At 37.7% G+C, this 26,515-nt stretch overlaps 1 protein-coding gene across 1 annotated transcript in view; it reads left to right on the top strand.

Annotated features, from left to right (window-relative positions):
- LOC122815260 (sodium- and chloride-dependent GABA transporter 2-like) overlaps positions 1-26,515 on the top strand; it is a 942,619-nt gene that overhangs the window by 646,144 nt on the left and 269,960 nt on the right. The window contains exons 4-6 of the mRNA XM_044087611.1: positions 2,082-2,169; positions 22,001-22,133; positions 24,463-24,597. Coding sequence (XP_043943546.1) covers positions 2,082-2,169; positions 22,001-22,133; positions 24,463-24,597 — 356 coding nt within the window. The remainder of the gene's footprint in view (positions 1-2,081; positions 2,170-22,000; positions 22,134-24,462; positions 24,598-26,515) is intronic.

The raw sequence follows: 26,515 nt of genomic DNA, 5'->3' as shown, positions 1-26,515 counted from the left end.
ATTGCTCATTTAGGCACAATTTTTTTTAAGTTATTTTGCAATTTTCTACAAAGGAACTTGCTTAACTTATAGACAAATAGTTATCAATTCTAAGCTCTGTTTATAACTACATTTGTCAGTTGCCAAACATTCTTACTTTTCAGTTTCTGTTTCATTTGCAACCAGTCTTTTGCACGATAACATTTTTAGCTAAAAAATAATGGCTATTATGAAATAAGAACCTTGCAGGTCAAGGTACAGTACCCACTATGTGTGACATTAAGCCTTATCACAATCCTGGGTGATCCATTATGCCCTAATAATGTCCTTCCTTTCATTCATTATTGCACAATTAATTAAAATACCATGGTGTAGACAAGTGATGTCATTGCCTTATAGCTATGTATGAGTGCCTCAGAAACCAGTCAGGTTTGCTGATTTGTAAAGAATTAAACATCACTGAAAAAACAGTGATTTTGTATTCACTTTAATGAAGGAAAAACAGGTAAGTACAGATTATAGTGAAGAAGCTACAATATTAATCAAACAACTAACCATGTCAGATAAACATACACTGCAGGAGGAGTATTAGCTTCTAATTTGGAACATAAATTAACAAATTATCCTAGGTTCTTCAAGTCTGGAAAGGCAACATGAAAATGTACATCACAACATAAAGCGTGAATGAGTCACTAGCTTTGCAGTCCGATAATATTGCTTGTACTTATACCTCTCAGCTTCTTACAGCAAGAAATCTAGACAAAGCCATAAATAAAAGTGGAACAAAGGCCCCAAAATAGGGACAATTTTTAAATATTGCTGTGACAAACTTAGAAATTTGATAAAATAACAGGTTTTGCATTAGCATGAATTTTCTGGAGTATGAAGTCTGAAACTCAAATGCATGTTATTATTTTCTAACTTCAGTCTTTAATGATTTGCCACTAATTTGACAGAAAAAAAAAAACAATTTTATGAAAAACAGACCAAAAATATGAGGGAAAAATCTGGATATTCTGTAAAAATCTATACAATTGAGAGGTATGCTTGTGCTGTATTGGTTGAGCTTCTGTTTTTATAATTTTACTTATGTTCATTTTATCCCCTGCAGGAATTTACTGTGATAGAATACTGTTGCAATATACTGGTCCCATGATAGAATTCTGGATTGTCAACTTTAACAAGTATTTAAAAGAATAAGTGATAGTTTTTTTCTAAGGAGCTGATTTCATTTATGATGACTTCCGTGGTGTTGCAGCAGTAGCGTTGTTGCCTCACAGTAAGAGGTTCTCCTGTTCGATTCCCGGCTGGAGTGCGGGGAGTGCCTTCTGTGTGGAGTCTGCATGTCCTCTCCGCAGTTGGGTGGGCATTCGAAAAACATGCGTAAATGGGCGTGCCTTCGCTGAAGGTTGAACGTCGAGCTGGCACCTCGACGTTCGTGAAACTCAACTGCCAATCATTAGCGGACCGGAGTTCCGCTGTGGCGACCCCTAACCGGGAAAAAGCCGAAAGACAACAACAACTTGTTTAATGTTAGTAATCAGACATCCAGAGGTGTATTCACTACAATATAAAATGTACATGAGAATTTGAAAGAGAGTCATCATTTAGCTGTACAGTCTTGTAGACAGGTTCATATATTTTTTATGGTTCTCTTTGTGGAACAACCTGTTTGTATCAGGGAAAACATAATGTTTTAAGGTTGGCAATGCAGTGTCAGAATAAAGTTCCATATTTCTGACTGTGCTTTATATCTCTGAATGCATACATTGCCCATTATTTCCTTATCATTCAGTTATTTATGTGTCTTATTTTCTGTGCTTAGTCTTGCAAACTGCAGTCTTTATGATAGAATAATAAAAGTCACAGCATTTGCGTTATAAAACTAATCCCTTAGAAGTGCATAGGGAGGTATAAAACATCAGAGATCCTATCTGTGTCTTATCATATTTTTATAATGAAATATAGAAAAGGAGTAACAAGAAAAATGTACAAAGTAGTAACTTTTTCAGCACTGCCCCCAAAATGATTTAAGAACTAATTAGATTTCTGTTGTACTGTAAGTAATCATTTCATATAAATATATACTTTTCTAATCATAGAAAACTGTGCCGAATTCCAGAAGAAAAACAGTTCCATTGACTGGGTACCATCACCAAATGCTACCTCTTCAGTTGTTGAATTCTGGGAGTAAGTACCATTGGTGTTGCTAATATTTCATTTTTTTCACTATGTATTTCATTCAACAGATGTCATACAGTTTTAAATAGCCATAGTTAATTGATTATCTGTTAAGGTAACAGACCATTTGCTAAATAGATTTATTTTGATATAGAAGGACATGTGTTGAAAACAAGGTTTGCAAATGAAATTGGATTTCTGAAGTACATAGACAGACAGGTAGCTAGACAGATAGATTGATAGATACATACATACCTCTCAACCTCTTAGAGAAAGAAATCTGGATAAAGCCATAAATAATGGGCGAAACAAAGGCCCAAAAATAGGGACACTTTTTAAATATTGCTCTTACAGACTTAGAATGTTGATAAAATAACACATTTTGCATTAGCGTGGATTTTCTGAAGGATATGAAGCCTGAAACTCAAATGTCTGCCATTATTTTCTGATTTCAACCCTCAATGACTTTCCAGTGATTTCCAGAAAACCCCAATTTTATGAGAAACACACCAAAATATGACGCAAAAATCTGGACTTTCTGCAAAAATCTGTACAGTTGGGAGGTATGGATACATAGCTAGATAGATATATAGATAGATAGATAGATAGATAGATAGATAGATAGACAGATAAGTAAATATACCTCTGACATGTAGTTCAAGACCCATTCTCTTGAATGACAAATCATTGAATCCAAATGGTTAAAAACTAATTTAGCTGAATGATAATTTGGCTGAAAGTCCATTTCATTGAACATGACATTACACAAAGCAACGTAATACAGAAGTAGAAATGTGTACACGTATATAAAGAGGCTTTATTTGATGTGTAGGTTGCACATACTTGATCATTGCTGATATGGTTTCTATTTGTGTTCTGGCAGTAATTCTCTGTGTGTAGTAATTTCACTTATATACACAGTTTTACAACCATGGAGTCAGCATATTAAAGTATAGGAGGGTGTGGGGGCATCCCCTGCATAGGTGTTGCTTGGGGCTTGTACTGTACAAAAATTCTCCATTTAAAATGTTCCCTTCTGTGATTTTGACTGTGTGATATTTAAGTCATTTGAAATTCATTTAAATAGTGTTTCAGTAAAATGAGCTTTCAACCATTTTGACTGAATGTATTTTCTTTCAGTGAAATGGCCATTCAGCCATTTGCACTAAACCTATATCCCAGATTCAGTTTGCTGCAACTGAGAAACTCACTAGGACAAGTAGTTTAGAAACTGGATGAATGAAACTTATAAACCAAACTGATTTGGTAAATCAGACAGTGAGAGCTACCTCTTAGAGTTACAACCTTTTGCTCCTTTTCCAAGATCTGCTACTCCTGGTTCAGTCATGTACTTGTCTGAACTCGATTAAAGTACTAGCAGGGACCTGCTTTAGGTGTTACTCATTTTAGTATGGCACCTCTTGGATCCTTGCTGTGAAGCTGCAGTAACTTCTTAATTTGTTACACAAGTGCTTACTTAAGATGTATTTCTTGAATTGCAAATGGAATTATTTTATATTGAGATCAAAGTCCAGGAGCAGCTTGTTGACTAAAGCTTGGAGGAAGTAGAAAATGGGCAGACAAGTCTGATCTGCTGTATTAGTCCTGAAGATGAACCCTCTCTTACTATATACGTGAATGTATCTTTGTGTGTTGATGTGGGTGTCTATACATGTAAAGAAATATCTATTTAAGGGGTTGGGAGGGTGGCCTAATGGTTAAGGTGTTTGCCTTGCAAACACAAGGTACAGGGTTTGAGTCTCACAAGGGGTAATTGGCTAGACTTAAAATGACTCACAAGGGCAGTTAGCTTAGTACTAATCTATGAACCTATGAACCTATCTATATACATGTACAGTATATATGTGTATATATATATATATATATATATATATATATGTGTGTGTGTGTGTGATCTCTGTCTGTATATTTTGATGACTAACTTAATGTTCACAAGTGTATATTGTTCATATGATCTTTCTTTGCGTACTGTTCCATTATGCACAAAATACTTCTCAATAACAAAGTTTTTACTTTACATTATGTATTATTATCATTGTCTGTTGTATTAAGTGGAGCTTTTCTCCCCGGGCCTCTGCTGTAAATGGACCTCGTCCAGTCGGACCATCCCGGTTAACAAGTGTAAAATAAATAAATAAATAAATGTTATATATATATATATATCACTTAAAAATGCAGAAAAATAAAAGAAGATAATTATAAAATGAAAAAAACTTTATACTCCTGTGAGGACAGAAAACAGAGAGCTGGTGTTGAGAACTTTCGTTCTTTAATGGTAACAAGAACTTCATCAGAAAATGGAAGTCACCACACAGTTACAGTATCTGTGAGAGATGTTTCCTGTCAGGTTCAAAAAAACAAAGTGCTGCTGCAAGAGTTCTGTCATATCTCTCACTAATATCTGAAGAATCATTGCACTTCTGGTTATAGAATGACATCACATCTGGTCACCTGACTGTGCTACAATACACACCCAGAGCTTTGTTAAGATCTGTTTCAGCATCTGAAAGCTATGAAACAGTTTCAAAAACATCCACCCTTCCAGGGTAGAAATTAGTTCAGTCCTAAGGAGAATACAGTAAGATTCCTAGCCCTGGTTTTCCCAGACATTTCTGTCTGTGGCTGCAGTTAGACCTGTAAGATAAAATCTTTTTGGCCTAAACCAACCTATTTAATTTTCAGCCTAGTTTTCAAAATTAGCTGGACTGAGATTAACCTCTTCCCTTCCAGAATTCTCTGTTAAAACATATACATTTAATCATTTATAATAATACTGCCTGGCATACATATATATCTCTTTTCTCTACAAATCAGTGTGATAGTCAAATTACATAAAATTCTTTCCAAAACTCCAGCTAGCTATGCTGGCATATGTTACACATGCACTGACCTACTCTCCCTGGCACAGATGGCACTACTTCATATCATTACATGCAGTATTGGATGTGCCTTGAGGAAAGCTGTGCAGTATGGCTCTACTATTTCAAGTTAATTTTTCGTACTTCAGTTACAGTTGACCCTTGCATGCTTAAAAATACATTCTATATATACTCCCAGTAATACAGAAATGTGTTTTTCATTGTAAAACATGTCTTTTGATCTGTCAGATGTGCAGATGATATTTATTTACAGAATAGTTTTTGCCATCTTACTTTGATTTAGTGTTTTGTTTTTCACTTTGTTGTGGAACAAATTTCTAAACAGCTGGTGGGGGGAGGGGGATCTTAATGATTCTGATATTCCAGTGCATCTGAGTAACAATAAATTCCACTTAACCATTATGAAATCAAAACAGTATTCCTTACCCTGTAATATCAGTCTGTGCTAGCTGCATTTTCCAACTTCAAGACAAGACCTTCTGCTTATGTCATGAAATTTAAATGCATGATCCCATATAAATAATGTAGTCAGAACATTTGGCTGCATATGTTAACATATTTCCTAATTTCAGGAACACTGGGTAATGTTGCTTGGAATTAAATGAATGATATTTAATTAATTTTACTAAAGTATTGAATTAATGGAGATACCCAGTTACCTCAAAAAATATTAGCCCCAAACTGAAGTATACTTACAAAATTGTAGATAAATTCCTGAAACTTATCTCCAAATTTAGACTTAATCTGCTACCACATGGGGACATACACCCCAACCCTGGCCCTGCCAACACTGACCAGCATTCCTCCCTTTTCATGGACCTTAGTTCTAATCCTATTACTGCCCGCCCTACTAATTCTCTTCTTACCTGTCATCTGAACATCAGAAGCATCCACAACAAGGTACATGAACTTCATGCAGTCATGGCTGACCTTTCCCCAGAGATCTTGTGTCTAACTGAAACATGGTTAAAACCAACAACTACTGACAATGAAATACTAATCCCTGGGTATAACATACATAGGAGAGACCGAATCCCTAGAAAAGGAGGTGGGGTAGCCATACTCTATAAAACCGATCTAATTGTATCTATCGATGTCATACAACCGCCTCAGATTAACAATGCAGAAATCCTTATTTCCAAGCTTCAAATTAACATTAAAAAATGTATCTATATAATTTGTGTGTATATTCCCCCAGGTAATAATATAGATACTCTCGAAGCCACCCTTCACTGGATATCAACTCACTTCCCTCAAGAGAACCTTAGTTCTCGGAGACTTTAATATAGATTGGACTACCTGTTCCCCTCTAGCTCCCTCCACACACATTAATCTACACTCTTTCACGCAAATTATTAATACTCCCACCAGGATAGGCAAATCTAACCATAAAGAGTGTATACTTGACTGGGTGCTTATTAATAGTCATCCTGACCTTTATACATCTGGTTCCCTCCCTGATAGCCTAAGTGACCACCATCTCACCTACATAATTAAGCACAAAATAGCCATTCCAATGCAACCTACGCTAAGATCTATCAGAAATAAAAAGAAATTTGACCCAACCAGACTTCAACTAGAATTAAATTCTTGTAACTGGGCAATACTAAAATATTTACCCATAGATGAAGCAGTGCAGTACTTCAACAAAAAATTCCTAGAAATTCTTAATTTTCATGCTCCCATTCGTTCAAAGAAAACTAAAACTGTAGATGTTCCTTTGCTTTCTAAAGAGACCAGGCAGAAAATTAATCTCAGAAATAAAGCTTGGTCTCTTTGGCGAACTACTAAACTCCCTCCTGACCAAATTAACTATAGACAACTTAGGAATAAAACCAAAAGACTAATCTTACTTGACAAAAGACAATACTATTGTAAACTGCAAACAGAACATCAAAACTGTCCACAAAAATTCTGGGCTGGACTAAATAATCTTCTTCACCCTGGTCGCTCTACTACCCCTGTCCCTGCTACACTAATCGATAAACCCTCTGACGAAGTCTCCAATAGCTTTAACCGCTTCTTCACCGAGACAATCCAAACCCTTTCTAATCAACTGCCACTCAGCTCCCATAGCCTAAACACTCCCACTTACAAAAATCTTCCCCTATTTACCTTTCAACCTGTAGCAACTTCGTTCATCTGCAAATTAATCAAAAAACTAAAACCCTCCACACTCTCAGCTGATCAACTCCCAGCTGAATACTTGCAAAAAACAGCAGATGCCATTGCCTACCCTGTGTCAATACTCATCAATTGCTCCTTAGCAGAGGCCAAAATCCCTGATATCTGGAAAATATCCTATGTAATCCCTCTCCACAAAGGTGGTACTTCCACAGAGCTCTATAACTACAGGCCCATATCTATACTTTCCCCTCTAGCAAAGATAATGGAAAAATGTGTTCAGAAACAGTTTATGCAAAATCTTCTCATCGACCATCTATTGGCTGATGCCCAACATGGTTTCAGACCTCTCCATAGTACTACCTCAGCCCTTCTTGTCTTCTCTAATACCATAAACACCTATCGAAATAATAATAATATCTCCTCTGCACTATTCTTGGATCTGTCCAAAGCCTTCGATATGGTGGATCATAAACTTCTAATTAACACACTGCATTCACTCTGTCTGGATACTATTGCCATACAATGGTTTAGTTCCTATCTAAATGGCAGAAAACAGGCAGTTTTATGGCAGACTAAACTCTCTACTTTACTACCCAATACACTGGGAGTCCCTCAAGGATCCATTTTAGGGCCACTGTTATTTTCCATCTTCATCAATGACTTGCATACAGTCATACTTAATGCCAGATGTATTCAATATGCAGACGACTCCATGCTGATATGCTCTGGAACAACCCCCTCAGAGTTACAATTATCAACCCAGTCTACTTTTAGCAATATAGAAAACTGGCTCTCTAGTCGTCGCTTGATACTTAATCCTAAAAAAACAAAAATGTTGTTGTTTCCACCGACTAAAAGGTCTAGCTCCATCAACTTTACGATCCAAGCCAAGGATTGGACCATAATTTCTCTGGACCTCTCGACAAAATTATTAGGGGTAACCATAGACAACAATCTAAAATTTGATATACATGTAAACCAAATGATTAAAACCATCAATAAGAAGCTAGGCTCGTTATATAGAATAAAAATCTTCTTGACCCGCCAAGCCAAAACTGCCATTGCCCAAACTCACCTTCTCTCCACACTATTGTACTCGTCCCCCTTACTTCACAACATTAGTAAAACTGTCATGAATAAGCTCACCAACTGCTACAATCATATCGCCAGGTTTGTTACTGGGTCACCATATAGGACCCATCATTGTACCAATTTAGCCAAGCTCAACTGGACTGAGCTACCGAACCTAATTTCTTACAACCTACTAGTCCTGACCCACAAAATAATATACAACCCTGACTACACTCCCTCACTCAAAAAGCTGGTTGCCCTTTGTAATAACCCACGACCATTGAGGTCATCCAACCATCTCCTCATCCAGACATGCAAAACTAATAACTCAGCTGGGGACTCCCTTCTCACCAACTCTGCAGGGAGAACTTGGAACAAACTTCCCCCTTATATTACCTCTCTCTCCAATTTAAGTCAATTTAAAACTAAACTAAAACTACACCTGGGGTCAATACGTACTTGCCATTGTCTAAACCCGGGCTAGCTAACTCTCTAGTTAACATAGTTCCCAAGCACCTGGCTATTTTCCTATGCTAACTTTTCTAACATTCTGTATAAATATGATGGAATAACTTATTTGGTTCTATTTTGAATTGTATTTGATTATGTGTCTTTTAAAAGTTTTTGTCATGGCTGGAGCTTTTCTCCCCAGGCCTCCGCTGAAAATGGATGATATGTATCCAGTCGGATCTTCCCGGTTAACAAATGTAAAATAAAATAAAATAAAATAAAAATAAAAAATAAAAATTACTAAGCTCTGGAAGAGCAGCAGGGATTTGTTTACCACAGTGTATTAAAGTAAAAGAAAATGAAACCACTTAATTTTTTATGCTTTACCAACTTTGTAATAATACCCTAGTGTGGCCATTTCTTAAAATGCACATAAGAAGGGTGCCCTCGTGTAAAGTTTCCCCTGGTAACATTTTTACTTCTAGTGTCACTCCTCTTCCCAGTTTTTTGAAGTTGTTTTCTATTTTTTTTTTTTTAATTTATGAGGAAGTTGAATACAAAGTCATTTTCCATTGCAGTTCTGTGTCAATGATGAGAAAGAAAAATAGCTGCCTATAGGAATTTGAGGGAATGTGATATGTGACTGAATGTGAGCTGTATAGCAATGTCTTTTGGTTTCTCTCATTAGGGGTCACCACAGTGGCTCAACAGTCCACAGATTGATTGGCAGTGGAGTTTTTATAGTGCCAAGTTGCCAACCTGGTGCCTAACCTTCACAGAAGGGGCGCGCGCACACACACACACACACACACACACACACACACACACACACACACACACACACACACACCTAATGCATGAATTTAAAACTAATTCAACCACAGGGAGGACGTGTCGACTCCACACAGAAGGTGCTCCAGCCAAGAATCAAACTGAAGAACATCTTGCTGGGAGGCAACAACACTAACAGCTGCACCACTGTGGCCAACTGCTCTATAAGGCCTGCACTAATTTCTGCAATGTGGCATTACAGATTAGATGTACAAATAACTAGTAATCTGATTGGTCAGTGCTCTATGCCCCATTTATAAGCCAAATTTTGTTTGTATAAATGTAGTAAAAGTGAAAACGAAGGCAGTTTAGGAATTAGATAAAGTAACTGAACGATGGATGCTCTCTAAGTTTTGTCATATGCAAAAATTATTGATTTATGTACAAGAACATAAGGTTATGTAACCCAGTATCTGAAAGTGGTCAAGGCAGATTTAGCAGATAATGGGCTAAGGATAAAAAGGGAATATAAAAAGTTTGGAGATAAGTATGTCTGGTATTTCTAAAGATATGTGTCTAATTATCTGATGTTGCCTTCTGGGTTATCAGATCCAACTCAGATCTGATGCTAGCCACTTTCCAGGACTTCAGCTCAACAAACTCTGCCTGCTCTTCCCATAACCCCCCCCACATCACTAGAACAATCTAGTTTGCAGCCATTCCTGACAGCAGGTCAGTCATTTGCTCCTTCTCTGTATCCTTTTTTGGACAGTGTTTAATTGCTTGTTTACCTGCTTTTTTTGATTGGTGTTATTGTAGTGTGTGGTTTATAGTTATCAATACATTTGTTTTGGTATTGTAGTGTTGTTAACTGGTTAGTTAGTTAGAAAGACCAAGAATCGACCAGAAGTAACAACCGTAACCAAATAATACTCAGCAACATGGATCAATGAAGGCTGTCTTCTTACTCTCCACCATAATTCGAAAATACCAATTGCAAAATGTGAACTTTATTCCACTACAAAGGTAAACAGGATTGAGCACTTTAGACCTCTTCAGAATCAAATAAAGCTATCAGTAGCACTTATTTATATCATTGCCATTAACACCATAAAACAATAATTGATGTGCTTTCCATAGTTATATATATTTTTTATAGGTTGTTATTGCACTTTAAAAGTGATGGTGGACAAGTTAATTAATTAATTAACTATGGAAAGCACATCAATTATTGTTTTATGGTGTTAATGGCAATGATATAAATAAGTGCTACTGATAGCTTTATTTGATTCTGAAGAGGTCTCCGGTGCGGAGAGACGAAGCCAATCCTGTTTACCTTTGTAGTGGAATAAAGTTCACATTTTGCAATTTTCGTATTTTCGTACTGTTCTTGGAATTATTGGTGGAGTATTTGGAGTAAGAAGACAGCCTTCATTGATCCGTGTTGCTGAGTTTTATTTGGTTAGTTAGTTAGTTAGTTAGTTAGTTAGTTAGTTAGTTAGTTAGTTAGTTAGTTAGAGTATGTTAGTGTAGGTGTGTTTCCCACCTTTTGGGACTTGTATACCGTGGTGTTGTTTGTTGTGTTTTGTTAGTACTTCAAAATGTGTGTCCCTTACAGTCATAAGTTTCCCTCTCAGGATAATCATGACTGTTGCATGTACTGCTTCAGGGCAGTTCCACTGGAATCACCTTGTGCTGTTTGTGAGTGCTTAAGCTGTTGACTGGTTAATGAGAGGAGAGTCAAGCTCATCCTTAAGGGTTATCTTCCCTTGGGGAGCTGTTCTCCAGCCTCCTCTAATAAGTGTGAAAAGTCAGAACTCAAGCAATCTAAGGACTCAAAATCTTCTAAGGGAGACTGAAGGCAGTCAGCCCTGTCTTCCACTACTGTTTCTGGCCAGCTGGATCCAAAATTCCCTAGTCCTTTGTATCCCCAGGCGGCCTCAGCTCTGCCACAGACTTCGACACCTCGGAGACAATCCTGTTTAGCTCAGCTGTATCAGAGTCAATTGCCTTTGGCTGTTCTGCCTCCTTTTCATTCCCCTTCACTCTGGTCTCTGACAAGGCACACTTCCTAACCATTAATGTTCTGAGTCCTTTCCTGGTGAGGGGAGTTCTATCGGGATTGGCTTTCTCTCCCTGTTTTCCTTCTATGTCACTAGAGTTTTCTCCTGAGTCCTCCACTTTACCATCTTAGATCTGAGCTTCCTGGCTCAGACCAGCAGGTTGGATCCATTGCCCAGTTGCCGATCTTCCAAAACCCCATCAGTGGCCTTATCAGTTCAGTCATTCTGGTCTGTTGCAAGTCTGAAGATGTCATGTCTGGAGCAGTTGATGCTGTCCTTTTTACAGGCACAGATAGAGTTAGGCCTCATCCCTTTAGCCCTTGAGCCTCAACTCCCATTGCTTTGTTTTCTCCCTTGAGCCCTAAAAGTCCAAGGTTTTCAGAGCTGGTCATCTTCCATTCTTTAGAATTGGAGCCAATGGCCTGGCAAATTTCAACTCTGATCCCAACCTTGGTTTCCTTGACCCCAACAGTGGCAGAGCTGGATGGTCGAGGCAGGGGTCTGCAGGTCGGGTTGAATGATCTGGGTGTCAGGGATGTCCCACTCACTCAGTTCCTCTTCCTTTGATAGTTCAGCCTCAGTCTTGGCATCAGGATGGGTCAGAACAGCTCCAGATTCAGGCATATCCTTGAGTCTACAGGTCTACTGTCTCTGTTTTCATAGTTGTGGAGGGAATGGTCTCCTGTCAAGAAAAGGAATGGTGTAGCATGACTGGTGCCCCACCATCTTCCAAGTCTGTGACTGTCACTGCTTCTCAGCTGGTTCCATGACAGCCTGCCCTTGTTGGTCTCCAAGCTGCCCTCCCAGTAGGGCACCCAGTCTCTTCCATTTCCACACCCAGTTCTCTAGGTTGGAAAGTCTCTAGTAAGAGGTGATGTAAGAGGAAGCATCTAGACTTACCAGAGAAGTGCCTCAGTGAGGACACCCACCTTGAACAAGGAGAAAGGTCCTCCCAAATCCTCCTGCAAAGCTATCTCTTTCAGTGATCTTTTTGAGCTCCTTTGTAGTGTGGAGACTCTTTGATAAACCCCCTTCTATGGAAGAGTCAGTGCTTTTGGAGGCCTTCAGGATGGGCCCATCCACATCCTGAGTGGTTCCCTGAATGGACAGACTTATTGATTTGCTATCCCAGAGGGCATGGAAGGAGCCTGATATGGTGGAATCAATCCTAAAAAAGCTTGAGAAGATTCTCAACAGCAATAAGGATCGGTATAACTGGAGTAAGAGTCCTATCATGGATGCTATTGGGGTGGTGGCTACCACCAAAAAGGACATTTTGGAGGAGAGTTCCTCAGTCCATCCCCCAAATGGAGAGTTTTGGGCATTGGACTGCTTAGAGAAGTGCACTTACACCTCAGCCACCTTTTTGTTAAGTACGTCAAATTATTTGGTCACTTGACCAGGCTTCAGTGTGACATTGTGTTGGAATTATCTAGAGCAGGGATGACACAGCAGTCTCCAGAAGCGCAGAGGAGTTTGATGCCTCAACTGTCTACCTTTCAATCCATTTCCAGTGTATCTATGTGTCTGCTTTCCAATTCAGCTGATGGCACATCTCAAATGATTGCCAGTGGCATTGCTATGGATCGCCTTGTTTGGATGAGGTTGTGTGACTTTGTGGACTGCTTTAAGGTGTCCTTTGTTAAGGCCCCTTTTGATGGCTTATCTCTTTTCAAGCTGAAAACTAAAGACACCTTGACTAGGAGGGAGCAAGATGGGAAGACACTGTCTGCTATAGGACTTCATTTTGCCACTCCTCAATGGACCTTTTCTTGAAACCAGAAGGGGGAAAAATGTCTTGGTTTTAGGAAATCACAGCAGTCCTTTCAAGAGGCTACTTTTGAGGGTTTTTCCCATGGTGAAGGTACAACCACAGTGGCTACCATCATTGTGGCAGGGATGTCCCACAGAACCAAGGTTTCCATGGAGGTTTCTCTAGGAAGCCCTTTCAGTGACTCTGAAGGGTTGCCCAGATGTCCTGCCCCGGAGGCAGTTGGGAGTCTATTGACTGTACACCCAAAAGCTTGGGAGGCCATCACTTAAGACACATGGACTTTAAGAGTCATATCTAGAGTTACTCAGTTACATTTTTAGAAGTTCCCAGTATAACTCCCAAATGGCTTCCCAACATTCCACCCCATCAGAGAAGAGCAGCAGCCATCGAAATTCAGAAGCTTCTCTCAAGCTGTGTCATCCAAGAGGTCCCACCAGACCAACCAGGATCTGGGGTTTGCTCAAGGTTCTTTCTTCAAAGTTCTCTTGGTTCCAAAAAAGAACAAGGACCTCAGACTGATTTTGGATTTGAGCAAGTTGAATCAGTTTGTAAAGCATACAAGTTCCGGATGGTCACAGTGCAGGCCATTTTACCTCTGTTAAGGAAGGATGACTGGATGTGTTCAATAGATCTCTTGGATGCCTACCATTCTATAAAGATTTCAAGGATTCCTGCACTTCCAGCCAGGAAATGATCATTACCAATTTAGAGCACTGCCATTCAGTCTCACCACTGTCCTCGGGTGTTCACCAAGTATGGCAGTCGTAGCAGTCTGGCTCAGGCTGCATGGGTTCCAGGTCTTTCCTTAACTTGATGATTAACTTCTAACCGCCTCCACTAGAGTATCCCTGATCAGGGCCAGGGACACCTTATTCCTTTGCAGTTCCTTAGGGATCATTGTCAACTACCAGAAGTCTGGTCTCCATCCATTTCAGGCCTTGGAATTTATAGGGTGCCATTTTTGTACAGTCTCCCAGATTGCCAAGCTTCCAGAGTCTAGAATATTGAACCTGCAGCATCTGGCAAGGTGTTTGATTGTGTGCAGAAAGCCTCCAGCATTTCTTATCCTCAGACATTTTGGCCACATGGTGGCTGTCATTTGTTTGGTTCCTTTAGCCAGGTATCACATGAGGGCATTGCAGTGGAACCTGGTAGTCCAGTGGTTGTATTCAACATGCCCAATGGATTTTCCAGTTTCCTTGACTAAATTTTATTGGTATCAGATCAGTTAGTGATTGGAGTCTCCCTTGACATCCACTGGGAGACCATTTGTTCTTCCCCATCCTCAGGCTACAGCCATGATGGACTCCTCTCTGTTGGTGTGTGTGTGTGTGTGTGTGTGTGTGTGTGTGTGTGTGTGTGTGTGTGTGTGTGTGTGTCTGTGTGTGTGGAGGTGGAGCATTTTGAAGAGATGACTATCCACGAGACCTGGTCTATGGCCAAGGCCAACCCTACTCATCAAAATCTTGGAGATGAGGGCGGTGTTCCTTATGTTGCAACATTTTCAAGACTTTCTCTACAAAGGTATGATTTCTGTTCAGATGAACAATATCTTGGCAGTCTGGTATATGAGCCAACAGGGGGAACCCATTCTTACACTCATTGTTGGGAAGCCGTGAGGGTCTGGCAAGGGGTGAATTTGACTAAGCAGTTTCTGACTAAAAAGCATATCCTGAGGAAATCCTAACATCTTAACGATCACTTTGAGCAGAAACATTCCTCTTCCTTACAAGTAACCCATGAAACTGAGGGTTGATTCTCAGATTTTTCACTGATGGGGGTGTTGCAACCTGTTCACATCTCCATCCAACACCAAGTGCATTACCTATTATGCCATAGTTTTAATCCTCAGGGACAGTTACCCAGGGATGCTGTTCTGTATGCATGAGCTCTGGGTCTTCTATAGGTTTACCCTCTGACCCTACCTTGATAATAAGGTTTCTTCATTAAGTGATCCATTGCAGAGTGACTATAATCCTCATTGCTCCCTTTTGGCCTTACCAGGTGTGTTTCCTTTCCTTTGACATCTACTGAGGTACCCTTCTTGGGTCCTGGATCCCATGCTGGATCTCATTTTTCACCCTGAAGGCTTGGATCCACCCAGTCTTCGAACACTTAAGTTAACCGCTTGGATTCTCCAATTCCTTTGATGGCCAGCAATCCAAAGCTTTTAGACTCAGTTGTTCATATCTTAAAGTCTTCCCAAAAGTCATCTACTTGAAAAGTGTATGCCAGTAAGTGGAAACATTTTTGCCTTGTGGGCTGTCTCTCAGGTTTGGATCCCTTTCTAGCACCTTTGGAGGCTACCCTGTTTTTTCTTGCATGTTTGTATAACTCTGGGTCTAGTTACTCCACTGTTAAAGTCCTGTTGGCAGCTATTTCTAATTTTCACATCAGTAGAGATAATATGCCATTGGCTGGCTGCCCTTAAGATTTCTAAGGAGTTTCTTAATGGGACTCTTTTACTCTGTCCTCTGGTGTGTGACCCTGTTCTGCCTTTTTACTTGCCTTTTATGCTTCAGGTGCTGGCTGCACCTCCTTTTGAGCCTTTCGCTACTATTGTATTGAAGTTGTCATGTAAGACTTTATTTATGGTGGCCATTACCACCACCAAGTATATGTCAGAGTCACAGGCCCTCTCTGCTGTCCCTCCTTATCAGATTTTCCATTGAGACTGAATGTCCCTCAGACAGGACCGTTCCTTTTTGCCTAAGGCAGTGTCAGAAAATAATTTGAATCAGTCCTTTGATTTACCAGTCTTTTTCCCCAAATTTTTGTAATGGGTGAATATCTTCTGCATTGCCTTGATGTTCATAGGCAATTGCAGTTCTATTTGGATAGAAAAATATCCTTTAGAAAATCTAATTAATTGTTTGTCTCATTTTCTAAGTCTTGAATGGGTGCTCCTGTTTCCAAGGTTACATTGCCAAATGGCTTTCTGATTGTATTTCCTTTTGGTATGGTTTGAAGGGAAAGTTGTTGTGTTTCAAACCCAAAGAACATTCCACCACACCTATGGCTACTTCTAGAGTCTTTTTCTCCAGAGCTGCTTTGGATGACATTTATGCAGCTGCAGCCTGGGTGGGTCATCACATATTTGAGTCACACTACAAACTGAATACCCAGTCCGGGCCTGGGGCTTCATTTAGTTCCACCATAGGGATATTTTAGACAAAGATGAAAGATGGCAGTTACAGTTAGAAGGGTTACCTCTGAATAGGTATCTATATTGTGGAGTAATATAAGAACGTTTTGCTGAAAAAGGCTGTGATGCAATTTGTAATTCCTTTTGGAGATTGCAATACTGAAGGTTGATTTATTTTATTTATTTGATTTGTGGTGTTTGTTTCTAGTGAAGGAACAGATAACATATAAATATAAAGAAGAGTGGATCTGTTTAACAAAGGAAGGTGGTGGCTTGGAAACCTCGAACCATTTTTTTTTTATTTTATGACAAATTTTGGGAAATATCTGAATTTAAATTAAGAGCGATATGATGTGAAGCTAATTTTCTGAGATTAAATGAAGGTGTTAGTTTTTATGGGTTATATCACTGGCTTATAGAAAGGTATATGAAATTTTATGATATTATTAAGCAACAAACCATGACTGTGCATGAGTATATCAGGGTTTATCCACAGTTGGTGTGGTTTCATAATGAGGGGAAGACCAAGTGATTAAACAAAGCCAACTATGGATAAATCCTAATATACTCACAAACAGGAGTGGATTTTTGCTTTTATACATTGACATTATTTAAGAAGAAATTGCTTAACTTTCTTAAATAATGTCTTTGTATAGTGGCACTTCAGTCTTCTGTTCGCCAACAAATTCATGAGTCTCCTATCGACATTTACATCCTTTCCAGTATTCTCCATAATGGTCACAGCACCTTCCACCATCCTAACAGTCAATAAAGAGGTAACCAAACACAACCCGAGCAGTCCAAAGCAGCCCCAAGATAAAAATAAAGCAGAGCCAAATAAATTAGCCCTTGATGGAAGGTAACTGGAATAACTGAAACAACTCAGCAAAATAGAATAAAATCATCTACTTTAATACACAGAGGTGAGCGCTTTCACAATGGCAACCACTACTTCATCAGACATTTCTTCTAAATACTGATCACACATAAATACACAGTATTTATTGACTGTTGGGATTGCGGAAGGTGCTGTGACCATTATGGAGAATACTGGAAAGGATGTAAATGTTGATAGGAGACTCATGAATTTGTTGGCAAACAGTAATAATCCGCTCTTGGAAGTAGGTGCAATAAGAATGAGCCAGGAAGTGGCTAATAATGGAAATAACGAACAAGAGGTATGAACTTTAAAAAGAGACATTGAAAATGATTTGTATAGATTCAAGCATCTTCAAAGTCAATGGTTCCTCTTTAAAGCCTGCTTGAACCTAAATGTTGTACCCAGAGGACTTAGAGTCTTAAATATGCCAATGTACGGCAAATACATACCCCAGCCTTTTGGCACAATGACAGAAAATAAACTTAGATATCAGTAAAGCATACATCCATCTGCTATTGGATTTCCTTAAACCAGTAGAGCAAGAGCTTAATGACAATATTCACCAACAACAGCAGGAATTGATGGTGATGTATGGAGAGGATGCAACAGAATTATTTCTGCAAGATCTAATAGATAAGGTACTACGTTATGAGGTACGACTATTGGATCAAAAGAAAAGAAAGTTGGACAGGGATGTAATAGACTTTGAGAACCAGCATGTTTTTACCTGGCCGAGGTCTGTACAGCAATTAGAGCAACCAGCAACCAATCGTGTTTCACAAACCACAAAGTTCTCCAATTGTTTGCTGCAGCAGTCTCGTGGAACCAATCAACAGTGGAGAGGGTGTGCCCCATCAGTTGATCGACAGGAAAGGCAGAGGGAGGAGTATCAAGTGAGGTCTGAAGAGACAACCAATGTAGCTAATGAGAAAAAAGAATCGGCAAATCAATACCTAGAAGGAGGCGTTACCTCCACCAAGGCAAGTGGCGTCTATTTATTCAACGCCGATGGAAGTTCCATGGGATATTATTTCGAAAAAAGCTCAGCAAAATAACCAGGCAACTGTGAATGTCGCTAGATGGAAAATCAACATGGAAGGAGGATACCAACAGGTTTTTCCAGTTTTTCCATTACCAATCCGCCCAGGAAGAAGGAAATCAGTGGAGCAGGACCTACAGAGAGGTCAGAAATGGAAAGAGGCACCAGCCCAGTAGCAGATGCATACCCTAAAGAAAATGTGGGATCAGGAGACCTAATATGGAATATTTCAAGGTATGAACTGACTACAGCAGAAAGAACATTATTAAACAAAGGTTTAAGCTTTATTCCTGCTAGTACAATGGATGTTAGTGAAATGTTGTTAGGAGTACGAATGTTTGCTCGTAATGTAGCATTGAAGTTACAATTTGGCAATGTACATGAAGAAAGAGGTAGTAATTTTAAGAAAAATAGTACTTTTGAACCAACATTGCCATATAACGTAGAAACGTTTTTAAATGCTTGTGAAAATGCAATCTATAATAATAATAATAGTAAGGATATTTTTTTAAAAGAGCAAAGTTACAACCTATCATTTAATAAAGAAAAGCAATGTATAATTTGCAAAATAATGATAGTATTGTTATATAGCCTTCAGATAAAGGAGGCCCAGCTGTGGTTTAAGACTCTAATTTTTATTATGGTACTATGCAAGAGATGTTGTCAGATGTAAATGTGTATAAGATAGTACCAACAGAAATTGTATTTGATATAAAGAATCGTATTGAAAATGTTTTACAAGAGAGTATGTGTATGGGGCTATTAAGTAAAGAACTTTTTCAGTATTTTACTGTTGAATATCCATTAATCCCACAGATGCATGGTCTCCCAAAAATCCATAAGGACCCGATTAATCCCAAGTTTAGACCGATTGTGGCAGGGGCAGGCTGGTCAGCTGAACCGATTTCCATATATCTAGATAGCGAACTAAAGAAAGTACTAAGTGATTTCATATATGTGCTGTAAGACACCGAACAGTTCCTAGTAGATCTGTATAAAACAGTGAACGAATTGGATAAATCAAATGGAAATATGCTAGCCACACTAGATGTTGTTTCATTATTCACTAGCATACCCATTGAGGAAGGAATTAACATAGTGAAATTGGTGATGATAAGACAGAGTAAACTACCTTTGGACAAAATAGATTTTTTGTGTATGTTGTTGGAAATAGTGCTTGACAACAATATTTTTGTGTTTAAAGAGATATGTTATAAAAAACATTTGGGAGTTGCAATGGGCACTAGTTGTGCCAATACATATGCAAACTTGGTAATGGTAGCATGGGAGTATGAGTACATGTTAACAAATCCACAGATAGCCTTTTATAGGCATTTTGTGGATGATCTTTTTGTCCTTTGGAAAGGCACTGAGGAACAACTGATGTTCTTTCACCTCTATCTTAATACCAGTAGTAACTTTCTAAAATTCACCATGAGTTATTCAAACACAAGTATGGACTTTTTAGATTTCACCATATATAGGGAAGATATTAATTGGCTAACCAAACTACATAGGAAACAACGCTATTGTCCCGCTTTTTTTGCATAGGTATAGCATGCACAAGTATTTTTCCTAATATTATAAAAGGACAGGCAATGAGAGTATCCCATCTGTGTTGTCAGGAACAAGTGTATGAGGGTGAACTTAGTAAGTTGAAAACAGTTTTTTTTGAAAAGAGGATACAATGAATATGAAATTAATAGAGTCTACCAACAAGTGAATAAAGAAAGGGTTGGTAAAGCAAGACCATACTACTCTGAGAGAGTAGTAAGGGAACTGGTGAATAATAAGAACATAGGTTCATCCCATACACCCATGATTCTACCTTATACCATGGATATAAATAAATTTCAAGACCTTATATATCAGAATTAGCACATGCTATTAGTTGATGAAGAGACCACTAATATAGTAGACAAATACCCACATTTTGTATTTAAAAATAAAAAACTGAAACAACAATTATGTTATCCTAAAATAGCAAGGATGAGAGGAGAGAGAGAGATAGGAGAGAATATATGGAAAGGTACACAGAAATGTGGGAATTGTGCCCACTGAATGTACATAGATGAATCTAGATTATTTAAACATCCAGAGACAGGATGTCTCTGGGAATTAAGACATTCAGCAGATTTTAATACCAAAAATGTTGTTTACGTAGCTCACTGTAAAACATGCTTCCATTTCTATGTTGGAAAAACCAACCGCCACCTTAGGGAAAGAATTAGGGACCATGTATACTGCACAAGGAAAGGGCAGGACTGTAGTGCTTTAGCCAAACATACTTTGGCCAATGGTGAAGAATATATTTTTGTTCCAAGTTCTTCAAGTGCAGAATACAAGTATCAGAATGGGATATGTTGTAAATTTAACAGAAAATATTGAAGTAAAATGAATCTTGAGACTGGGTGCACATAGGGGACTAGGTCTAAATGATAGTGTCCCCTTGAAGCCAGCCCTTAAATCCAGAAAATTAAAATAGCCCCATACACAATAGTTTTATTTAGTTGTACTTCTTAGATGATAGCATCCAAAGCTGCATTGGTATATTTTTGCTTTAAGGATACACTTCTGTTGTTATATGTAATTTAAGATAATTAATTGGCACATCAGTAGGATTGGTTGATTTGAATTTTAAACTGTGCATTTATGGTCAGTATTTAGAAGAAATGTCTGGTGAAGCAATGGCTGTCATTGCGAAAGTGCTCACCTTTGTGTATTACAGAAGATTTTATTTTATTTTGCTGAGTTGTTTCAGTTATTACACTTACCTTCTATCAATGGCCAATTTATTTGGATCTGCTTTATTTTTTATCTTGGGGCTGCTTTGGACTGCTTGGGTTGTGTTTTATATAATAAAACTATGTGTACTGTCAGTGGTGATGAGAACTGATGAGAATTGATATGCTATAGTAAAACGACTTGTACTGTCAGTGGTGAAACAAGGTCTCCCTGCTGATGAATCTGGATTAGAGTATCTGTAGTATACCACAGTATTCATTAACATTTTACTGTGCTACAGCATACAGGAATTACAAGATGTTTCTTACTTCTTGTTTGGTGTTGCACCACTTTGCTTCACTGTGGTACAGTTGCTAGGCCAAAACAGAAAGTTGCTAACTGTTTGTTCTGTACAATAGTATTTTGTTATAGATGTTTGCAGTACTTGGATCACAAGTAGGAATGGGATTTGCAAAGTGCTAAAAGGCACTGGGATTTTTGCTGTGGACCACATTTTTATAAAAATGAATCCAATCATTGTCTTTCTTCCTGAGCACAATAATATGACACTTGAAGTTTATGTATATTCTGTAAATGATAAAAGAACAGAAGCAAAATGGAAGAAATTTACCTAAGCAACCATATATACATCCCTAATAGCAAAGTGCCATTAATAATCACTGCATTTATAAGGGAATTGTTCTTTAATTTGAAAGAGCAAGTAGATTTTAAAAAGCTTTAGCCATTTTGGAAATATAAAATAATTTCTTTTGAGTATGTATATTTTATTTAACTGTAGTTGTCATGTAGTTATTGACATGATCAGCATACCTGTAATTATGTGTTAACCTTATTTAAAATGGAAGAGGTGAATTAAAATATTTATTTTCCTACAGGCACCGTGCCTTGAGGATTTCCAGTGGAATTGAACACTTGGGCACACTGCGCTGGGAGCTGGTGCTCTGTCTTCTTTTGTCCTGGGTCGTTGTCTACTTCTGTATCTGGAAAGGAGTTAAGTCAACTGGAAAGGTAAAGTGGTAATTTTGTATTTAACGTGGAGAAATAATATGGAATATCCAATTATTTATACGGCTAACCACATAGACTTAAAACAGCATTTCTGGCTTTAAGATTAATCATTGTTATCCTGAATTCCATTTTCTTTGACTGTGGAGCCTTTAACATGAATAAATAGTCAGTATATCTATGTGTTATATTTCTCAGCATTAACAGTAAAATGTAGAGTTGCCTCTCCCATCCTTTCAGTGGTGTTCCTCAGTTTATAGGTTGGAGATACAGGCCAGGCTTTCAATTACTATATGAATCACTGCTGTATTGCCTGCCTTACACATGCATGTTGCCTTTTGTAGCAGTCTCCCTCTAAAATGCGCATAATCAGCTGAGACAGCTCGGATATATCCTGATAAAATTAATATGGTTCTCCCAAATATCTTGATGCTGGAGAAGACATTAAAATATTAGATGCATTTTCCAGTTACAAAGTACCACCAGCTGCTAGAGAATGTTACATTTTAACTTTCATTTTAGATTTATTGTACATTTTGCCTCTTTTTATTAATTATTATTATTTTTTTTTATTGATGGGCTATTGCATGAAGGCAGGATGCATGCATTCCTTAGTCGTTCAGTGGTATAGTGCCACTTCCTCACCTAGCTTTAATCTCATTAATATTTCTAAGCGCACCTCATATTATAACAGGTGTCACAGTGTGAGTCTGTAATACTGAGCTGTGAATATGTATATAATGTGCCTTTAATAAATAACCCTGTTGTTGATCAGATTAATACCGACTGTGTAGCCATGCTCTGGAACCATTAGCTTGACTTCATTATATGTTGAAGATTGTTGTGTCTCCTAACTGTAAAACTCTAAATAAAGCAGTCTAGGACAGAGCTGACCCACAGAAACGTTTTAATTCACAGAGATACAAAAGAACACTGACAATTTTAGAAAGTGCTCACTTTGATAGCAATAGCTTCCTTAAAAGGACAGAGTTCCAATTAATATACAAAAGCAGCAAGAAGGTAAAAAAAGAAAACTGAAAAGAAAACTAACAGTGCTTCATGGGTTTTATTTTTGTTTTTGAAGCAGGAAGGAAAATAGCTCCAAAGTATGCTGCTTAGCAAAATAATGTATATACACTTCCCAGACAAGGATAGAGCCTGCATAGACTTGTGGTTCAGCTTAGGGTTTTGTTGAAAATCTAACCACAATTACTCAGATAAGAGCAAATGAAGAAGACTGTTACATAAAGGGAGATAAGTGACAGGAAGGAAAGGAAAAAATAGTTATAGCATAGCAAAGTGTAATATGGGAGAAGGAAAGATAAGTTGATAAACAGTACCTTCTTAGGCACAATTCATAACTTTCAAGAGTTCAGAATGCAATTAAATGTAGTTGTATGTATTGATCTGTATAACATATGGATATACTTAAGATAGTATAAACAACATATAGACAGCAAAAATATAAAACTCAGAATGTAGACAAAATCTAACTACATCCAATACCAATGTTTTTGAAGGGGGGGCAAACTCCCCTGAACCTTCCACACCTCCTGCTAATTGATATAGTAACTCCAAAATCACTCAACAGTGAGGAAAGGGCATACGGCCCTCCATAGTATAACTTTGATTGTGTCAATATGTTGTCTTTAGATATTTGTTTAGATATTTTTGCTGTAGATATTACAAAGTTTGTATTATTTTAAAAATACCCATAGATAGACAGATATACATTCCATATTTTACATTGCTGAAATATTTTGGAATTACAGCTATTTGGTTATCTGCAAGTCATATCAGAGGGTCCCTTATAGATTCATAGGTTAGTACTAAGCTAGCTGTCCTTGTGAGCCATTTTAAGCCTAGCCAATTATCCCTTGTGAGATTCAAACCCTGCACTTTGTGTTTGTAAGGCAAACACCTTAACCATTAGGCCACCCTCCTAACCCCATAGGAGTTGTGCTCTCACAACAGAAAACTGACATCTCAAAGAATATCAAAGAGCAGAAGCAAATGAAGGTTTAGGCAAATATTTTTTTTCTTTCCATATATGCTTGCACTTAAACTCATGGTAGAATACTGTAAAACCCATAATTTGTTTTGTATGAATGTTGTTTGACTTGTAATTCAAACTGTATTTTTTAGAAAATGGAAGAGTTACTTTAAGGATGGTAATTGTATTAAAGTATGACTTTTGTGAGTAACATGTTAAGTTCTGCGATTACATTCTGAGTAGCTGGTCATTCAGTTGAGTTTACTCTTCTATGTTTGATACTAAGATTCATAACCATCTTCTTTCTTTATTTATCTCTTCTACACCAATGAAACACAGGTTGTTTATTTCACAGCAACCTTTCCGTATGTCATGCTCATTGTCTTGCTTATCCGAGGAGTTACCCTTCCAGGAGCTGCAATGGGAATCAAATTTTATTTGGCCCCAGACCTCTCCCGTCTTGCAGATCCACAGGTATGTTGCTTTAACTTTAAAAGATAATTTCTTTAAGTAGTATGACAGAAGTTCTTCTATATCTTAGTGAAAGTCAGTCACTCACTTTAACTCTTTCTGATTCTAAAATTAAGATTTACTGGGTCTGATGTTTCATTAATTCATTCTTTAATCATTCATTTATTTTCTCATTAATTTACTTAATAATAAAATACTTTAGTTAGTCTTTAAGCAGTGCAATAAATGTTCTTACATGTTTTTAAGCATCTCATATATTGATTCATTTTATGTTTAAACATATTCATTTGGAGTTTTGATAATGATGGTTAGTTAATTAGATGTTTTTATAGCATACCCTTATTAATCTTTGTCAGAAGTAAAAAAGTAGACCAGATACAAAACTGAAAAGACAATCGTTGAATTACTGGAACGCACACATTCAGGAAAAAAAAACTGATGGGAACTAAAACAAATTCCTTTGTAAACCAGTAAGAATAATGACTAAACATTAATCTCCTCCTAGACCAATTAAAGAAAGCCACAGCACTGCCTTACCAGGGCAGACTAATACACATCCAAATAATTCTAAAATAATGAAGGCTGTTTTATATTTTAAAGTTCTCTCTGTGCACATCGACACAAGGAGATCTTTGATCTAATGTTGCACAATCATGTCAAGATTCATTCTTTGGAGAGGGTTATTGTAAAGTAGAAATATATAATTCAAGCAGTTGAAATGCAAAATAAGCACCCAGATATGTAAGTACGTGCCCTTCTAAAATTAGCTGATATTGAAAATAAGAGTAAGATCGGACTTAAGAATATATGGCATACCATTAAATTTGGAGGGTAAAGCTATGACTGCCATCTTTCAGAATGTGGTATATGTCTTGTTGTATAAGGAATTTTGAGACCTTCAGAAGAATGTGTTATAAGACCATTGCCTTTCTATACTGTTGATCTAAAGATGTCAAAAGCTATACAGTTATAGGTTCATATGTTCATAGGAGGCAGCTAGGCTAATGACCCTAGGGTCTTTAAAGCCTAGTCATGTAAAAAAAAAACATGTATCCTAATTGACCATAGTTAGATGGTTGTTTTTTAGCAGAGCAATTCTATGATCAGCACCAACTGTCCCTGTTCGTGAGGAATATAGGGGCCACCCCCGGCGTGAATTTACACCCCTCCATTCAATCGTCAGTGTTGCGCTAAATAGGGTCATTGATGAGGTTTGCTTCACTTGAAGTGGGAGCTTATTCCAGAGGAGTGGCAATCTCTGGGAGCTGTATCTGTCTGTCCAGTTTTATGTGGGTAAAATGGATAGGGCTCTAAAAAATAGAGTATATGAACATTTATATCATATAAGTAAACAGAATAACATAAATGCACTGTTCAAACATCTCAGTAATAACCCTGGTTGTACTAAGTTTAAGTTTGCTATCCTGGAACAGATTGGCAATATGATCCTAGAGGTGGGGATGATAAACTGCTTTTGGAAAATAAAGAGATATGATGTCAGTTAAAACTCAATGCTTCACACTTTCCAGGAATTAATGAATATATTTCCCCTTCAAATTTTGAACATCAGATCTATTTTGTAAAAAATATTTTTATTGTAAAAAATATTTTTATTGGCTTTATTTCATTTCTATAAGGTTATGTATTTTAACAATAATTTGGATTTACATGTATGGTTCCTTTAAATCTATAATTAAGATGATGTAATTGCTTAATTGCATTTCATTAGGTTTTTATATGTATATTCCGGATACTGGCTAAGGGTCTTGCCGCCCCTATAGTGCCTTTTTTAGACAAGGTTCAAATGACAAATTTACCACCGTAACAAAAACAGGCAAGCAAAAACTGAGGGTAATGCTACTCAATGCTAGAAGTCTAAATCTCAAAATGCACTCACTCATGGCACTCCTTAAAATGGAGA

Source organism: Protopterus annectens, chromosome 11.part0, assembly GCF_019279795.1.
Source record: "Protopterus annectens isolate FY-2018-M chromosome 11.part0, PAN1.0, whole genome shotgun sequence".
NCBI lineage: Eukaryota > Metazoa > Chordata > Ceratodontiformes > Protopteridae > Protopterus > Protopterus annectens.
This window is presented reverse-complemented; position numbering and strand designations above follow the sequence as displayed.